We start from the raw sequence: 17,573 nt of genomic DNA, 5'->3' as shown, positions 1-17,573 counted from the left end.
AGCAGAGTGTGTGTGTGTGTGTGTGAGCGGAGTGTGTGTGTGTGTGTGTGTGTCTGTGTGTGTGTGTGAGCTGTGTGTGTGCGCGTGTGTGTGTGTCTGTGTGCATGTGTGTGTGGGTGAGCAGAGTGTGTGCGTGTGTGTGTGGGTGAGCGGAGTGTGTGTGTGTGTCTGTGTGTGAAATGGCACTGGGCATAGTGTCATGTGTTCAGCAGTGTGAGCAGTTAGGGAGAAGTTTCCAGAAGGAGAGGGGAAGAGCTGAAACTTCACCTGGGTACAGCCCGAAGATTCAAAGTGAAACTGTCAGTGTTGAGACAAATGCAAACTGCTTCCATTTGACGCATGGAGAGAGCTGGAAGGGCTTAATTTAGACACACACACACACGTACACACGTACACACGCGCATGCACGCGCACCCGCACACACACTCACACACAACACACGCACACAAACGCTGTAGCAGAAATTCTGGTGTATATATATAAAATAAAAATATTAAAAAACTATGATTATGTGCTTATATTTAAACAAAGAAAACTATGTGTGTGTCTAGAATCATCTAAAACTTGTTTTTCATCTTGTGAAATGGGCATGACCCTGAGGTCAGGGTGGTGATGAGAAGGAAAAATACAGAAAGGCAGTATCTGATGATGTCAGAAAGGGATAAAGGGCCATCTCACTGCATGATATGTTGAAACTCACTCCACATACTGTGTGAAGTAGACTCTCCCGCTTGATCTTGCATAAAATAAAGAAAACAGCAGCATCTTGTGTCCATAGGCTTCAGCAAAGGTAGTGTTTAGGCACTGAAATTTCCACGTCAACGCACTCACAGGCATGCACACACACACAGACACACACACACACACACACACACACGCTCACACACACACACACACACGCATGCACGCACACACACACACACACTTGCACGTACGCACTCACAGGCATGCACACACACACACATGCGCGCACGCACACACACACACTAGCGCAGTCCCCAGGGTAACAGACTGGGGCATGAAAGTGTGGCACACTAAAGCTCAGCACAGCGTTATCAGTCTGACGTGCAGCAGACTGCAATCTGCAGTAACACTTCAAAGGTCACACCCGGAGCGTGGGGGGGGGGGGGGGGGGAGGGGGGAACGCAAAACAACCGCCACTTCCTCATTTCAGCCATCTTTGGTAAATGTCAAGTTATGTGCAAATGTGCCTACTGCTGCAGATTTGAGCCGCGATTCGCACAGTCTGGCCAGCGTGTGGCGCTAGTGAGAGCAGGGTCTGCAGGCTGAGCTGGCGGTACTGCTGGAGGGAGGGGGGGGTGAAGTGCTACAGTGTATAATCTGGGGGGGGGGGGGGGGGGGGGGAATCAGGAGGCTGAAGACTGGGAAAACGGCCACAAACGGAGGGAGGCCAGATCCAGCACTCATGAAGAGAGGCCTGTCCTCCTGGCTTCTGTCTGGCGCAGGCTTTTTACCATTCTGGCTGTACTGAGGCTGGACGTGTGAAAGCTGGGGGGGGGGGGGGGGTTGTTAGACTTGCGGAGGCTGGGGAGGGGGGGCAGGGGGGCGGGGGAGAAGCAGACAGGGAGCTGGCAGGGCCACAATGCTCGGCTGCCTGCTCCAGGAACAGTCCGTTCTCACGATGCCCGGCCAGAGGGAAGCACCAGTGCCCTCACAACCCCCCCCCCATTAAAAACAGAGCGGTGCCCTCAGCCCCCCCCCCCGTTAAACACAGAGTGATGCCCTCAACCCCCCACCTCGTTAAAACACCAGCACCATCTTTTTTTTATTTATTTTTTATTTTGTTGTTGTTATTTACAGGGCTGTAGCAGTGTGTGGCACGCAGGCCAGTTTGGTGACGCATCAGTTTGTCTGAAACAGGAAGTGTGGTGCCAAGCCCAGGCCCGGACCGCTCAGCACCCAACAGAACTGCTTCCCACAGTCCAACACAGACCTGCTCAGCCACTTCAGATTGTGGGGAAATGGGTTCTTAAAAAAGGACCATTTAAAAAATAAAACAAGCCGACATTCATTACGGACTGTCCACAGCTGCAGCCCTTTCCGAGTGGGCGTGGCTCAGTGAGGGTGAGCCTCAGCGTGGGCGTGGCCGAGTGAGGGAGGGCTGTGATAGGTAGGGTCAGAGAAGGGGTGTAGCCAACAAGCCAACCACCCACTGGTCCTACTTCCAGGTTCCAGGAGAACAGTCACTCATTTAAAACTTCCATGATGCAACACCACGGAGAGCAACCTGTCAGTCACAGGACACACCTGTCAGTCACAGGACACACAGGCATGGCCTCGGCGCATCTCAGTGTCCCGCCTGTGGAGGCAGAGTTTCTCTAGCGGGCTGCCCCAGGGCAACCCTGCCCCACCCCACAGGGCACAGAGCAGGTCCACAGCGTCCACACCTTCTCAAATCCACCCACTCCCACAGCATCGTCTCTGCAGGGCAGAGTCCTTACGCCAGCCTGCAGTTCCCAGGGAGCGCGGGCAGGGGGCGCTCAGCCACGGCTGGAGAGGGTTAAATGTCCCCCAGGTTATCGTAGATGATGTCGGGGGGGTGCCCTGGGGAGAGGGGGTGGCAGGTGCTTGGGTGGGGCCTGTGTCGGGACACCTGGCTGTACAGGTCTGTGTGCTGGTTGTTGTTGTTGTTGTTGTGGTTTCGGGGCGGGACGCCCTTGGCGGGTTTGGGAGCTGGGAGGGGCTTGGGGCCTTTGGAGCGCGGGGGCGGGGCCTGCTGCTTGCTGTAGGTGGGGACGGAGTAGTCGTCGGTGTTGGGGTTGTAGGGCACCTCGTGGCCCTGCGGGGCGTCTTCCAGCCCGCGGCTGCGCCAGGCCTGCGGCTCCAGACGCGCCTCGTCGTACAAGGCCACGCCCCCGCCCTCCGGCTCGTCGTAGATGTGCTCCAGCCCCGGCCCTCTGCCTGCCCCGTTCCTGGGCCCCGCCTCCAGCCCCAGGCCGCCGGCCCGCGGTGTCGGGCCCGCGCTCACCCGGTCGTAGATGTCGGAGTAGAGCGGCTCGGGCTTGTTACCCGGGTTACGGGGAGCAGGGGTGGGCGTGGTCTTGATGCTGTCCACAGGGTCGGAGTAGAGACAGTCGGCGGGGGAGGGGGGCAGGCGCAGCGAGTCGGCGGGCTCCGAGTACAGGCCGCCCTGGTCTGCCCGCGGGGGGGGTGCCGAGCCCCTGGGCAGGGGGGGGGGGCTCCGGCAGGCTCCGTGCCTTCAGGTTCTTCCCCTCCCCCTCCCTCCTGCCGAAGACGCCGTCGGCTGAGCCCGGTTTGCTGCCCCCGGAGTCCCCGTCCGCCTCCCGCTCGCGGTTGCCCTCGGCGGCAGTGCGGGTCAGCAGCAGGCCGGGGCAGTCCGGGTCCTGGGCGGGGCTGCTCTGCTGCCTCTCCTCCGCCTGAGCCTTCTGCTCCCGGATCGCCCCCTCCACAATCCCAAAGATCTCGTTCCCCTGCTTGGTCTCGAAGGTGAAGTTCCCCGGGCCCGAATCACAGCGCCGGCCCGCCTCGAACGAGAACATCACCTGCAGAGGCCAGAGGCCCAGCCGGGCTCGTCATTCACCCCAGCCTCAACACCCTCAGGTCCTTCACCCCAGCCTCAACACCCTCAGGTCATTCACCCCAGCCTCAACACCCTCAGGTCATTCACTCCAGCCTCAACACCCTCAGGTCATTCACCCCAGCCTCAGGCCTCAACACCCTCAGGTCATTCACCCCAGCCTCAAGCCTCAACACCCTCAGGTCCTTCACCCCAGCCTCAACACCCTCAGGTCATTCACCCCAGCCTCAGCCTCAACACCCTCAGGTCATTCACCCCAGCCTCAACACCCTCAGGTCATTCACCCCAGCCTCAGGCCTCAACACCCTCAGGTCCTTCACCCCAGCCTCAGGCCTCAACACCCTCAGGTCATTCACCCCAGCCTCAACACCCTCAGGTCATTCACTCCAGCCTCAAGCCTCAACACCCTCAGGTCATTCACCCCAGCCTCAGGCCTCAACACCCTCAGGTCCTTCACCCCAGCCTCAAGCCTCAACACCCTCAGGTCATTCACCCCAGCCTCAACACCCTCAGGTCATTCACCCCAGCCTCAGGCCTCAACACCCTCAGGTCCTTCACCCCAGCCTCAAGCCTCAACACCCTCAGGTCATTCACCCCAGCCTCAGGCCTCAACACACTCAGGTAATTCACCCCAGCCTCAAGCCTCAACACCCTCAGGTCATTCACCCCAGCCTCAGCCTCAACACCCTCAGGTCATTCACCCCAGCCTCAGGCCTCAACACCCTCAGGTCATTCACCCCAGCCTCAACACCCTCAGGTCCTTCACCCCAGCCTCAGGCCTCAACACCCTCAGGTCATTCACCCCAGCCTCAACACCCTCAGGTCATTCACCCCAGCCTCAGCCTCAACACCCTCAGGTCCTTCACCCCAGCCTCAGGCCTCAACACCCTCAGGTCCTTCACCCCAGCCTCAGGCCTCAACACCCTCAGGTCCTTCACCCCAGCCTCAGCCTCAACACCCTCAGGTCATTCACCCCAGCCTCAACACCCTCAGGTCATTCACCCCAGCCTCAGGCCTCAACACCCTCAGGTCATTCACCCCAGCCTCAACACCCTCAGGTCATTCACCCCAGCCTCAGGCCTCAACACCCTCAGGTCATTCACCCCAGCCTCAACACCCTCAGGTCCTTCACCCCAGCCTCAGGCCTCAACACCCTCAGGTCATTCACCCCAGCCTCAACACCCTCAGGTCATTCACCCCAGCCTCAGCCTCAACACCCTCAGGTCCTTCACCCCAGCCTCAACACCCTCAGGTCCTTCACCCCAGCCTCAAGCCTCAACACCCTCAGGTCATTCACCCCAGCCTCAACACCCTCAGGTCATTCACCCCAGCCTCAGGCCTCAACACCCTCAGGTCATTCACCCCAGCCTCAAGCCTCAACACCCTCAGGTCATTCACCCCAGCCTCAACACCCTCAGGTCATTCACCCCAGCCTCAAGCCTCAACACCCTCAGGTCATTCACCCCAGCCTCAGGCCTCAACACCCTCAGGTCATTCACCCTAGCCTCAGGCCTCAACACCCTCAGGTCATTCACCCCAGCCTCAGGCCTCAACACCCTCAGGTCATTCACCCCAGCCTGAAGCCTCAACACCCTCAGGTCATTCACCCCAGCCTCAGGCCTCAACACCCTCAGGTCATTCACCCCAGCCTCAAGCCTCAACACCCTCAGGTCATTCACCCCAGCCTCAGGCCTCAACACCCTCAGGTCATTCACCCCAGCCTCAACACCCTCAGGTCCTTCACCCCAGCCTCAGGCCTCAACACCCTCAGGTCATTCACCCCAGCCTCAACACCCTCAGGTCCTTCACCCCAGCCTCAGGCCTCAATACCCTCAGGTCATTCACCCCAGCCTCAATACCCTCAGGTCATTCACCCCAGCCTCAGCCTCAACACCCTCAGGTCCTTCACCCCAGCCTCAAGCCTCAACACCCTCAGGTCATTCACCCCAGCCTCAACACCCTCAGGTCATTCACCCCAGCCTCAACACCCTCAGGTCATTCACCCCAGCCTCAGCCTCAACACCCTCAGGTCATTCACCCCAGCCTCAAGCCTCAACACCCTCAGGTCATTCACCCCAGCCTCAACACCCTCAGGTCATTCACCCCAGCCTCAACACCCTCAGGTCATTCACCCCAGCCTCAGGCCTCAACACCCTCAGGTCATTCACCCTAGCCTCAGGCCTCAACACCCTCAGGTCATTCACCCCAGCCTCAGGCCTCAACACCCTCAGGTCATTCACCCCAGCCTGAAGCCTCAACACCCTCAGGTCATTCACCCCAGCCTCAGGCCTCAACACCCTCAGGTCATTCACCCCAGCCTCAGGCCTCAACACCCTCAGGTCATTCACCCCAGCCTCAGGCCTCAACACCCTCAGGTCATTCACCCCAGCTTCAGGCCTCAACACCCTCAGGTCATTCACCCCAGCCTCAAGCCTCAACACCCTCAGGGCCACCACCTCTAACACATCACCTGGCAAGTCACTCCACACACTCACATCTCTCTGTGCAAAGAGCAGGGTAACAGACTGGGGCAGCAGGGTAACAGACTGGGGCATTAATGCGCAGGGTAACAGACTGGGGCAGCAGGGTAACAGACTGGGGCATTAATGCGCAGGGTAACACACTGGGGCAGCAGGGTAACAGACTGGGGCATTAATGCGCAGGGTAACACACTGGGGCAGCAGGGTAACAGACTGGGGCATTAATGCGCAGGGTAACACACTGGGGCAGCAGGGTAACAGACTGGGACATTAATGCGCAGGGTAACACACTGGGGCAGCAGGGTAACAGACTGGGGCATTAATGCGCTTACTGAACGAAGTGTGTGGCAGATGACAGCAGGTAGAGTAAGTGAGCTGGGGGCAGGTTCTCAGGCAGGTGCAGCTCACCTTGTCCCTTCCGTAACGCCGCAGCAGTTTGTAGGGCCACAACTGCAGGCTCCTCTTGCTCTTGGGATCCTTCAGGATGAGACTGTCACTGTCTGCCTTCAGCCAGTACGCCCCCTGCAGGCCACACCGCTCAGACGCCTCCGTCCGCTGCACGCTCACCCAGAACTCATTCACTGGGACCGGAACCACAAACAGAACCAGAAACAGGGCCACAATCAGAAACAGAACCAGACACAGGACCACATTCAGAAACAGAACCAGACACAGGACCACAATCAGAAACAGAACCAGAAACAGGACCACATTCAGAAACAGAACCAGACACAGGACCACAATCAGAAACAGAACCAGACACAGGACCACATTCAGAAACAGAACCAGACACAGGACCACAATCAGAAACAGAACCAGAAACAGGACCACAATCAGAAACAGAACCACATTCAGAAACAGAATCAGAAACAGGACCACATTCAATCTGTATAGAACTGCAAGCTGGAATTCTTTTTTTAAATCAGTTGGCAGGGCTTGTTTGGACGTGGGAGAGAGTAAATGTTTGCACTGCACTGTTTTTCTTTCCTGTGATTGGTCCGTGGGGAGAAAGAGCGGAGCGTGCCCGCGACAGGAAGTGGAGCCGCCGCTCTCTCCTCTCATCAGCTGTTCCTATTTTTACAGGGCAGTGTGCCCAACATGGGCCCCCAGCCACACAGGAAGTGACCTCACAATGGAGCAGCCCACTGTTCCGCACTGCTGCGGAAACAAGGCCCAGCTGCGCTTTCTGCACCGGGTCCCAAGTGGCAGAAGAGTCAGAAAAGAACAGGAGGGTTTGGGGAGCGTAACGCCTACGCCTCTAAAGAGAAACCAGATATCACTGATTTACAACAAATTAAGAAGTAAGAGGACATTACTGGGATACTTGTGCTGCAAACTTTAAAATATTACATTAAAATATGAATGCACAAGCTCTCCCCTTCCCCACTCAAGCAAGAATGTTCAGCCTTACAGCAGAACAGAGTGATTAGTGCTACAGCAGAACAGACTGATTGGAGGTGAGCTGCCCAATGTGGTGACACCTGAGTGGCTGCTGGGTAGCAGAATCAGCAGGCTCTCTGTGTGTGAAGAGCCCAAACTGAGTGAACACAGGAAACAGCAGACAGAGCCTGTAAGTTTGCCCCTCCCCCGGATGCGTTGCCATGGTTACCTTCCTCTCTGGAGTAGTAGATGAGGTTCTCTGCCATCTTGAGCTCCTGCTGCCCGTTAGAGTCAGACACGCCTCCTCCCTGTGACACACAGAGTTACAAGCTCCAGTACACACACGGTACAGCACACACACACACACACAGTACAGCACACACACACACACACACACACAGTACAGCACACACACACACATACACACACGGTACAGCACACACACACACACACAGTACAGCACACACACACACACACACGCACACACACAGTACAGCACACACACACACACACATACACACACGGTACAGCGCACACACACACACACAGTACAGCGCACGCACACACACACACACACACACACACACACACACAGTACAGCACACACACACACACACAATACAGCACACACACACACACACACACACAGTACAGCACACACACACACACACACACAGTACAGCACACACGCACATACACACACAGTACAACACACACACACAGTACAGCGTGCGCGCACACACACACACACAGTACAGCACACACACACACATACACACATAGTACAGCACACACATACACACACAGTACAGCACACAAACACACAGTGCAGCACACACACACACACACACACACACACACACAGTACAGCGCACACACACAAATATACACACACACACACACACACACACAGTACAGCACACACACACACACACACACACACACACAGTACAGCACACGTACACACACAGTACAGCACACACACACACCACAAATAGAGGCTGTGATGAATTACTTATTATTCACTACAGGGATTTTCCTGAATGGAGAAATCTTTGGCATGCACCGAAGTGTAAAATAAGGAAAAGGGGAAAAACTTCAATGCTGACAGCGCAGGGTGACCCAACGAGCGACCCAACGAGCAACCAAATGTGCGACCCAACGAGCAACCCAAAGTGCGACCCAACAAGCGACCCAACGAGCCAGCCTAGCGATGGGGAGCACCAAAGACCCCTTTAATGCCGGAAAAACTAGAGCTGGCCGATATATCACAAGCATAATTATTGAGAGCAGTACCGGTCGTAGCCAGCACATGCTGCTTTACCTTTCCCTTTTGTCTTTTTCTTTTTAATTACATCAGAAGCTGTTAGTAAACAACCAAACTAACGAGGCTGTGTGAAATTCTTCTGGAGAAAAAAAAATGTAACCACTGTTATCTATTGGATGTTGATAAGACAGCCAATCAGCACTAAGGCTGTACAGCTTTCATGTGATCATGTGATGTGTTTTTGTCAAATGCATGGAGCTGCCAGGCCTTGCTGATTGGCTGTCTTATGATCACCCAATAGATAACAGCGGTGTTCTTTTTCCGGAAGCATTTCACGTGGCCTCTGAAGTGTGCCCGTTTACCTCATCAGGTATAATTAAACAGAATAAGATGAAAAGAAAGGCAAATACACCACATAGTGGCCATGAACGTCATGGCATTCAGTAATTATTGTCACAATATATCGCCCATCCCCAGGAAAAACCCTGCAACATCCTGCGACTGATGTTCAGGGTCCATCACAGGCCTGCAGGGGCGGAGCCTCGGTGGCGGGATGGGCGGAGCCTCCATGGTGGGATGGGCGGAGCCATCATTGGGGATGGGCGGAGCCTCCATGGGGGATGGGCGGAGCCTCCATGGCGGGATGGGCGGGGCCTCACCTGAAAGGCGATCTCGCACATCTTCTCCACCCACTCGGCGCAGGTCTGCTTCTCGGCAGCGAAGACGTGGGTCTTGTCGTTGGTCTCCACGCAGAAGGCGGCCATGTTGTCCTTGGGGCAGGTCTCGGTGAGGGCCGGCAGGATGCTGATGCACTCGGACAGACGGATGATCTTCTTGTCCAGCTTCTTAGTGCTGCTGGGCTTCTCAGTCCCACCACTGCAGTCAAAGAACTCCAGCCGGGCAATGCCATTCTGACTGGCTGGGTACAGAACAAACCAGCTCTTCTTCCATTTCTGAGGGGGGGGGGGGGGGAGTGGGGGAGAGAGAGGGGGTGGAGAGAGAAAGAAAGGGAGGGGGAGAGAGGGAGGTGGAGGGGGGGAGGGGGAGAGATGGAGGTGGAGCGAGTGGGGGAGGGGGAGAGAGAGAGGGAGGAAAGGGGAGAAAGGGGGGGGAGGGGGAAGAGAAAGGCGAGAGAGAGAGAGAAGGATGGAGGGAAGGGGAGCAGAAAAGAAAGACAGGGGATAAAGTGATTATTACCACTACTTTTTCAATTATTAGTAACTTCTTCTGAAGTCATTAAGCATTAAGTTTTAGTACAACAACTCATGACTTATAGCACTGTCGGTACTACTGGTTTAGATGTTATTTGAGCAGGTTCAGGAACATACTGTTTATACGCTTTGGCAATATGTACCCATTTTACGTCATACCAAAGAGATGGAGAGACTGAGAGGGGGGAATAAAGAGGGGGGGATTGAGAGGATAAAAACAGAGAGGCTTTGAAAGCTTTGAAAGAGAGGGAGGGGAGTTTAAGTTGAAGTTGAAATTTCAGCAAACCAGCATCACTCATTCTGCACATTGTGAAATGAGCCAGTTATGACTGATTTACTTCAGTAAGATTACAAAGCTCTGGCCATGCTCTCAGACTGCAGTCATCCGCTGTGAACAGTTTTCTGCTCTTCCTTCTGCTTCCCGTTACAGGCAGTCGATACAAACACACATTCATTTCAACTGCAATCAAGTGAAAGATCTTTGACACCTTTGGGGAACTTGTGCACTTATTGCCTCTCTGCAGAGACGTGCATTTGTGTCTCTGGTGCCTTTATGTTCTGTCACTCTGATTATAATAGACAACTGAACTGGAACTAAAACTGTGACAGCTGAGCCTTGCATGCACGCACACACACGGGCACACACACATACACAAGCACACATACACACACGCACACACACACACACAGGGAGTGTGCTGCATCATGTTCGGCTCATACTGAAACAAAAGCCAAATCCCATGCAAATATCTCACCACCACCGGCATGCAAATACCAGCCCAACAGAGACAAGGAGGGAAAGTCCCATTCCACACTGCAGCTCCGCCCCCTGCAACACACTGCAGCTCTGCCCCCTGCAACACACTGCAGCTCTGCCCCCTGCAACACACTGCAGCTCTGCCCCCTGCAACACACTGCAGCTCCGCCCCTGCAACACACTGCAGCTCCGCCCCCTGCAACACACTGCAGCTCCGCCCCCTGCAACACACTGCAGCTCCGCCCCCTGCAACACACTGCAGCTCCGCCCCTGCAACACACTGCAGCTCCGCCCCCTGCAACACACTGCAGCTCCGCCCCCTGCAACACACTGCAGCTCCGCCCCCTGCAACACACTGCAGCTCCGCCCCCTGCAACACACTGCAGCTCTGCCCCCTGCAACACACTGCAGCTCTGCCCCCTGCAACACACTGCAGCTCCGCCCCTGCAACACACTGCAGCTCTGCCCCCTGCAACACACTGCAGCTCTGCCCCCTGCAACACACTGCAGCTCCGCCCCCTGCAACACACTGCAGCTCCGCCCCCTGCAACACACTGCAGCTCTGCCCCCTGCAACACACTGCAGCTCCGCCCCCTGCAACACACTGCAGCTCCACCCCCTGCAACACACTGCAGCTCCACCCCCTGCAACACACTGCAGCTCCGCCCCTGCAACACACTGCAGCTCCGCCCCCTGCAACACACTGCAGCTCCGCCCCCTGCAACACACTGCAGCTCTGCCCCCTGCAACACACTGCAGCTCCGCCCCCTGCAACACACTGCAGCTCCGCCCCCTGCAACACACTGCAGCTCCGCCCCCTGCAACACACTGCAGCTCCGCCCCCTGCAACACACTGCAGCTCCGCCCCCTGCAACACACTGCAGCTCCGCCCCCTGCAACACACTGCAGCTCCGCCCCCTGCAACACACTGCAGCTCCGCCCCTGCAACACACTGCAGGTCTGCCCCCTGCAACACACTGCAGCTCCGCCCCCTGCAACACACTGCAGCTCCGCCCCCTGCAACACACTGCAGCTCCGCCCCCTGCAACACACTGCAGCTCCGCCCCCTGCAACACACTGCAGCTCCGCCCCCTGCAACACACTGCAGCTCCGCCCCCTGCAACACACTGCAGCTCCGCCCCCTGCAACACACTGCAGCTCTGCCCCCTGCAACACACTGCAGCTCCGCCCCCTGCAACACACTGCAGCTCCGCCCCTGCAACACACTGCAGGTCTGCCCCCTGCAACACACTGCAGCTCCGCCCCTGCAACACACTGCAGCTCCGCCCCCTGCAACACACTTCTTCATACTGCCCAAAGCCCCGCCCACCATTACTTCATACTGCACAAAACCCCGCCCACCATTACTTCATACTGCCCAAAGCCCCGCCCACCATTACTTCATACTGCCCAAAGCCCCACCCACAATTACTTCATACTGCCCAAAGCCCCGCCCACCATTACTTCATACTGTCCAAAGCCCTGCCCACTGCCTAAGAAGTGTTACCTCTGAAATTCTCCAAGCATGCAAAAGACTTCACTAATGGTGCATAACGCATGATTCCCTTCACTTAGTATTGGGACCCCTGCACCAATTAACACCTACTATAAGAACCCCTGTACCAATCAGCACTTAGTATAGGGATCCCTGCACCAACCAGCACCTAAAATAGGAACCCCTGTACCAATCAGCACTTAGTGTAGGGACCCCTGTACCTAGCACTATTCTAAACACTAAAACCTGGTTTATCACAGTGATGGTTGCATCAGTTAAGAGCAAGTTAGAGGAAGAAAGAGAGAAAGAGAGAGAAACTCCGCCCCCCGCCCCCCCTCCATGCTGGAACATATGAACATGTGCCAAATAGCTGGGGGGAGACAAGCACTGACATCAACTTCCTCAAAACCCTCATCCTCTTCCTGCCAGGTCCTGTGTGTGTGTGTGTATGTATTTGTATGTATGTGTTTGTGTGTCTGTGTGTCTGTGTGCGTATGTATTTGTGTGTCTGTGTGTTTGTGTGGATCTGAAATCTCACTCTCTACCCTGTCTCTCTGCAGAGCTGCACAGTCACTGCATCAGAGCGCATCCACACACTGCATCAGAGCCCATCCACACACTGCATCAGAGCCCATCAACACACTGCATTAGAGCCCATCCACACACTGCATCAGAGCCCATCCACACACTGCATCAGAGCCCATCAACACACTGCATCAGAGCCCATCAACACACTGCATTAGAGCCCATCCACACACTGCATCACAGCCCATCCTGCCCATCCACACACTCCATCAGAGCCCATCCAGCCCATCCACACACTCCATCAGAGCCCATCCACACATTGCATCAGAGCCCATCCACACACTGCATCAGAGCCCATCAACACACTGCATTAGAGCCCATCCACACACTGCATCAGAGCCCATCCAGCCCATCCACACACTCCATCAGAGCCCATCCACACATTGCATCAGAGCCCACCCACACATTGCATCAGAGGCTTAACAGATACCAGACCATGGGGCCTATCCACACACTGGAACAGAGCCTTAACAGATACCAGACCCTGGGGCCCATCCACACACTGGAACAGAGCCTTAACAGATACCAGACCATGGGGCCTATCCACACACTGGAACAGAGCCTTAACAGATACCAGACCATGGCGCCCATCCACACACTGGAACAGAGCCTTAACAGATACCAGACCATGGGGCCTATCCACACACTGGAACAGAGCCTTAACAGATACCAGACTATGGGGCCCATCCACACACTGGAACAGAGCCTTAACAGATACCAGACCATGGCGCCCATCCACACACTGGAACAGAGCCTTAACAGATACCTAAACCTTGCTGATCTAAGAGCGTGTTCCTCTGTCCATATCCTTACTGTATCCGTCATGTACACAAATACAAATGATCTAGATCAGGGTCCAAACCTGTCCCCTAGTATCAGCATGACTGAGAGAGTCTCTCATAAACTCCCCATAAAGCACACTATCTGTATGAAATTATACGGGTCCAAAGTCAAAGATTTACTGGACACCATGGCCAAAATGCGTCCTCTATGGGACATTTAAGAGAGAAAGTGAGGAATAAAAGAATGCAAGTGTTTAGTGGGCTGAACGTTTTCAGTCCCCGCCCTCTCTCTCTCTTCCTCCTTTACAGCATGATGGGGTTTATTTAACTGAAGTCACATGTTTGGAGAGTTTGGGACTGAGCTCGCCATTCACCAAACTGGAGAATAATAATAAAAACAGTTGACAGAAAGGAAAAAGGTTAGGAAAATATTAACTGCTGCGTTGCAGGATGACAGAAGGACTGTAAATTAGGAAGAGAGTTAAAAAGCGTGCTCTCCTTCTCTCAAACTCAGCTTGCTCGCCAGTGAAAGACTTCCTTTCAGCCTTACCAAGCCCTACACCAAACAGAAACAGTGCTACTAGCGTGGATGTAGCGTTGACATACTAGCATTGCATTAAACCCCACAAGCAGTATTACTTAGTATTTAACCACATCACTCTACTGTTTGAGTGACATCATATCAGTCTAGAATCAGCGTGACATCAGGATTCTGCATTTCTCATCTTTTCACCAAACCGTTTGAGCTACATGCTACCAAACTACCATTTGTGAGACACTGCAGGACTCTGATCCCTCATAGTGCAACACCCCAGTCTGTCATTGTCACTCGGCTATTAGTTCTACTGTAAAAAAGTCACTCTATTAAATGCTGTGTGCTAAATCGCCCTGCTGTCTGTGCTAAACGCTCTGCTCTAAATCTCTTTAGTGTCTGTGCTGACTGCTCTGCTCTAAATCTCTTTAGTGTCTGTGCTGACTGCTCTGCTCTAAATCTCTTTAGTGTCTGTGCTGACTGCTCTGCTCTAAATCTCTTTAGTGTCTGTGCTGACTGCTCTGCTCTAAATCTCTTTAGTGTCTGTGCTGACTGCTCTGCTCTAAGTCTCTTTAGCGTCTGTGCTAAACGCTCTGCTCTAAGTCTCATTAGCGTCTGTGCTAAACGCTCTGCTCTAAGTCTCATTAGCATCTGTGCTAAACGCTCTGCTCTAAGTCTCATTAGCGTCTGTGCTAAACGCTCTGCTCTAAGTCTCATTAGCGTCTGTGCTAAATGCTCTGCTCTAAGTCTCATTAGCGTCTGTGCTAAATGCTCTGCTCTAAGTCTCATTAGCGTCTGTGCTAAATGCTCTGCTCTAAGTCTCATTAGCGTCTGTGCTAAATGCTCTGCTCTAAGTCTCATTAGCGTCTGTGCTAAATGCTCTGCTCTAAGTCTCATTAGCGTCTGTGCTAAACGCTCTGCTCTAAGTCTCATTAGCATCTGTGCTAAATGCTCTGCTCTAAGTCTCATTAGCATCTGTGCTAAATGCTCTGCTCTAAATCTCTTTAGTGTCTGTGCTAAATGCTCTGCTCTAAGTCTCATTAGCGTCTGTGCTAAATGCTCTGCTCTAAGTCTCATTAGCATCTGTGCTAAATGCTCTGCTCTAAGTCTCATTAGCATCTGTGCTAAATGCTCTGCTCTAAATCTCATTAGCATCTGTGCTAGACGCTCTGGGATGCTCTGCAGCATCACAGTTAGCAGCATCACAGCTCTTTTCGGCCCCAGAAGAGGAAGGCTGTGGTGTTGGCACTGCAGGGTTTTGAGAGCAGGGAGACGGAGAGAGCGAGGCTGTGTAGGGGGCAAGGCCGAGCCAGACTGCAGGGTTGGTAATCACACACCCAGATGGCAGTATGTTAACACACAGACCGGGGAGAGAGGACAACACAGTGCCAGAGACACACACGGGTTTGCATCCCTAAAGTGTGTGTGTGTCCTGCTGAGGGCTCTGTGTGTGTGTGACTGGATGCCTGTTCGGATGACAAACACTCTGCCTAGACAGAAAGGTAATCGAAAGTACAAGCCAAGGAGGTTAAAAGACAGACACAGTCAGGACGCTTCACTGTACCAGAACCCATTGCGTTGTACAGCAAAATTCTGTTCAGACATGCATGAGATCCAACTCTGCCAGGAAAACTACTCTTCTCAAATGCAAACGCGATTTAAGTGTTCTTAAACTCAGAACACTAAAAGGACTTCGGTAGAATGACATTTTAAAAGTCGAACGCTGCTTCAGAGCTTGAAGAAATGAAGAAACAAATCGCGACTGCACGAGCACAGCGGAGCACTGCCCTTCTACGAATGAGTAACCTATGGTTACCTATGGGTAGCCTACTTAAAGTAAACGCATACTTTTTGACATCTCATTTTCAGCTTGTAATGGAAACAGTGGTCTCTGTGGATCAAAATAATACTACACGTCAAAAATAAAACATTCTGAAGCTTGTGGTCATTCCAGCTTGCACACTCTTATGTCACATTTTCCGTCACACGCGCGAGCGCGAGCATTTGTGGTCGATGTAGCCTCTACTGTGTCGGCTACATAAAGCGACCCAAATTAGGTAGTCATTTAATGTCTCAATGCATGTCGCCAATACGCAGCCTATTTAAATTCCAAAAAAAAGAAAGAATCCTGGTTTACTAGTAGCCTAACGTTGCAATAAACTGCGGTTAATACCCAGCGATTTTCTTCTTTTAAAGCAACACCAGTAACTTATCTCTTGAAACAGTATTTAAAAAAAGTTGGCTAGCGTTTGACATTAGATGCAATTCCATGCGCTCACGTGACTGAATGTGGATATAGTTCTGAAATCAGTAGATCAATCTAAATGATTTAGACATACAATGTAACTATATCTAACCCACAGTGTTTTTTTTTTCTTTGCACTTTGTAAGTTCATGACTTTTGGTGGCAGGGGCCTGAACAGCACGCGTGAAATTCGAAATATAGATCATCGCGAAAACAGCAACAGTTCGCGGTCCGTTGAAAAAGTCTTTAAAAGCATAATCCTTGATATGGATGACTCAAAACAACGCCCCATACTTCAAACAGAAGACAGTTAAGTGTCATATTTCAAATTCCACGGGCACGCGGCTGTTTTCTCCGTTATATGACGATCGATATATGGATATTTGTTTGCAGCTCTTACCTTGCCAAACTTTTGGTGCTGTACGTAAAGTTGTCCTTCTTTGACGTGGGTATCCATCTCCTTCTTCGCTCTCCTTTCGAGGCCAGATTTATAATAACTTGGCACACGGTTTGTTTTTTGTGTTTCTTAACTTCTTTTTTCAGACTTCCTATTGCTATAACTTCCGCTTGACAAATATTCGTAAAGCATCTAAGTGTGGCCTACTGCTAGTCATTTAAGCCACTGCATTTTAATTGGGGTATCATCCAATGCAACCCTACGTTTCATGGGTTATTTTTTCTTATTATTATTTTTGTTTTTATTTTTTCGCCCTCGGCCAAAGTTTACTGCGGACGCAGTTCCTGCGCGAGATTACTAGCGTGGAGAATAAGCGAGCCTCGCTCGCTTGCTCGCTCGCTCACACACCTTCTTCCTCTTTCGTTTGAGAAGAACTAGATGACTATTTCATGCCGATTTTGCGGAAGGACATTGTAACTTGTAGCATTAGTGTTTGTGGATCTCGCCGAATGGCTGACCGAGAAACACAGGCTTTAGCACAGACACTAAACACTAAACAGCCTTAGGCTGCGTTTATCAGGGCCAGGTGTCTTTGCCAAATAAATGTAAAGTTGAATAGGCTTAAAAATCACGAGTTAAAGCTTTCACTTACAGCTCGTATGGCCCTGAGACTAGCAGGACATTCGCTTTATTATGTAGATTTATTTATAAAATTGTGCCTATTTATTAGGCTATATAAGTATAAAGATACTGTTTGTATGTATATCATATTTATGTTTAAATGTAAAGCTAAAATTATAAGGACTAAAAAACATGACCATGTACCAAATAGCTCCAGGTTCACTCACACAATTAATTGCAGTCCTGTGTCAAAGTAACAGAG

The 17,573-nt window shown here is 52.8% G+C and overlaps 1 protein-coding gene and 1 long non-coding RNA gene across 2 annotated transcripts; one reads left to right on the top strand and one right to left on the bottom strand.

The window, feature by feature from the left end:
• Positions 1–1,777: 1,777 nt before the first annotated feature.
• On the bottom strand, positions 1,778–17,166 carry LOC118231024 (docking protein 1-like). Its single transcript, XM_035424431.1, is given in 6 exon segments — positions 1,778–3,164; positions 3,166–3,524; positions 6,448–6,620; positions 7,649–7,727; positions 9,346–9,639; positions 16,694–17,166. Coding segments are annotated over 6 exon segments (1,605 nt in total). The 5' UTR covers positions 16,751–17,166; the 3' UTR covers positions 1,778–2,521.
• Positions 3,510–5,755, top strand: LOC118231026. The gene is made up of 3 exons (XR_004765991.1): positions 3,510–3,582; positions 3,670–3,705; positions 5,683–5,755. It is a non-coding gene; the product is annotated as an uncharacterized LOC118231026 (long non-coding RNA).
• Positions 17,167–17,573: the final 407 nt, after the last annotated feature.

The sequence above is a fragment of the Anguilla anguilla genome, chromosome 7, assembly GCF_013347855.1.
Source record: "Anguilla anguilla isolate fAngAng1 chromosome 7, fAngAng1.pri, whole genome shotgun sequence".
In the NCBI taxonomy this organism is placed as follows: Eukaryota; Metazoa; Chordata; class Actinopteri; order Anguilliformes; family Anguillidae; genus Anguilla; species Anguilla anguilla.
Note: the sequence above shows the minus strand (reverse complement) of the source record. Positions and strands in the feature narration are given on the sequence as shown.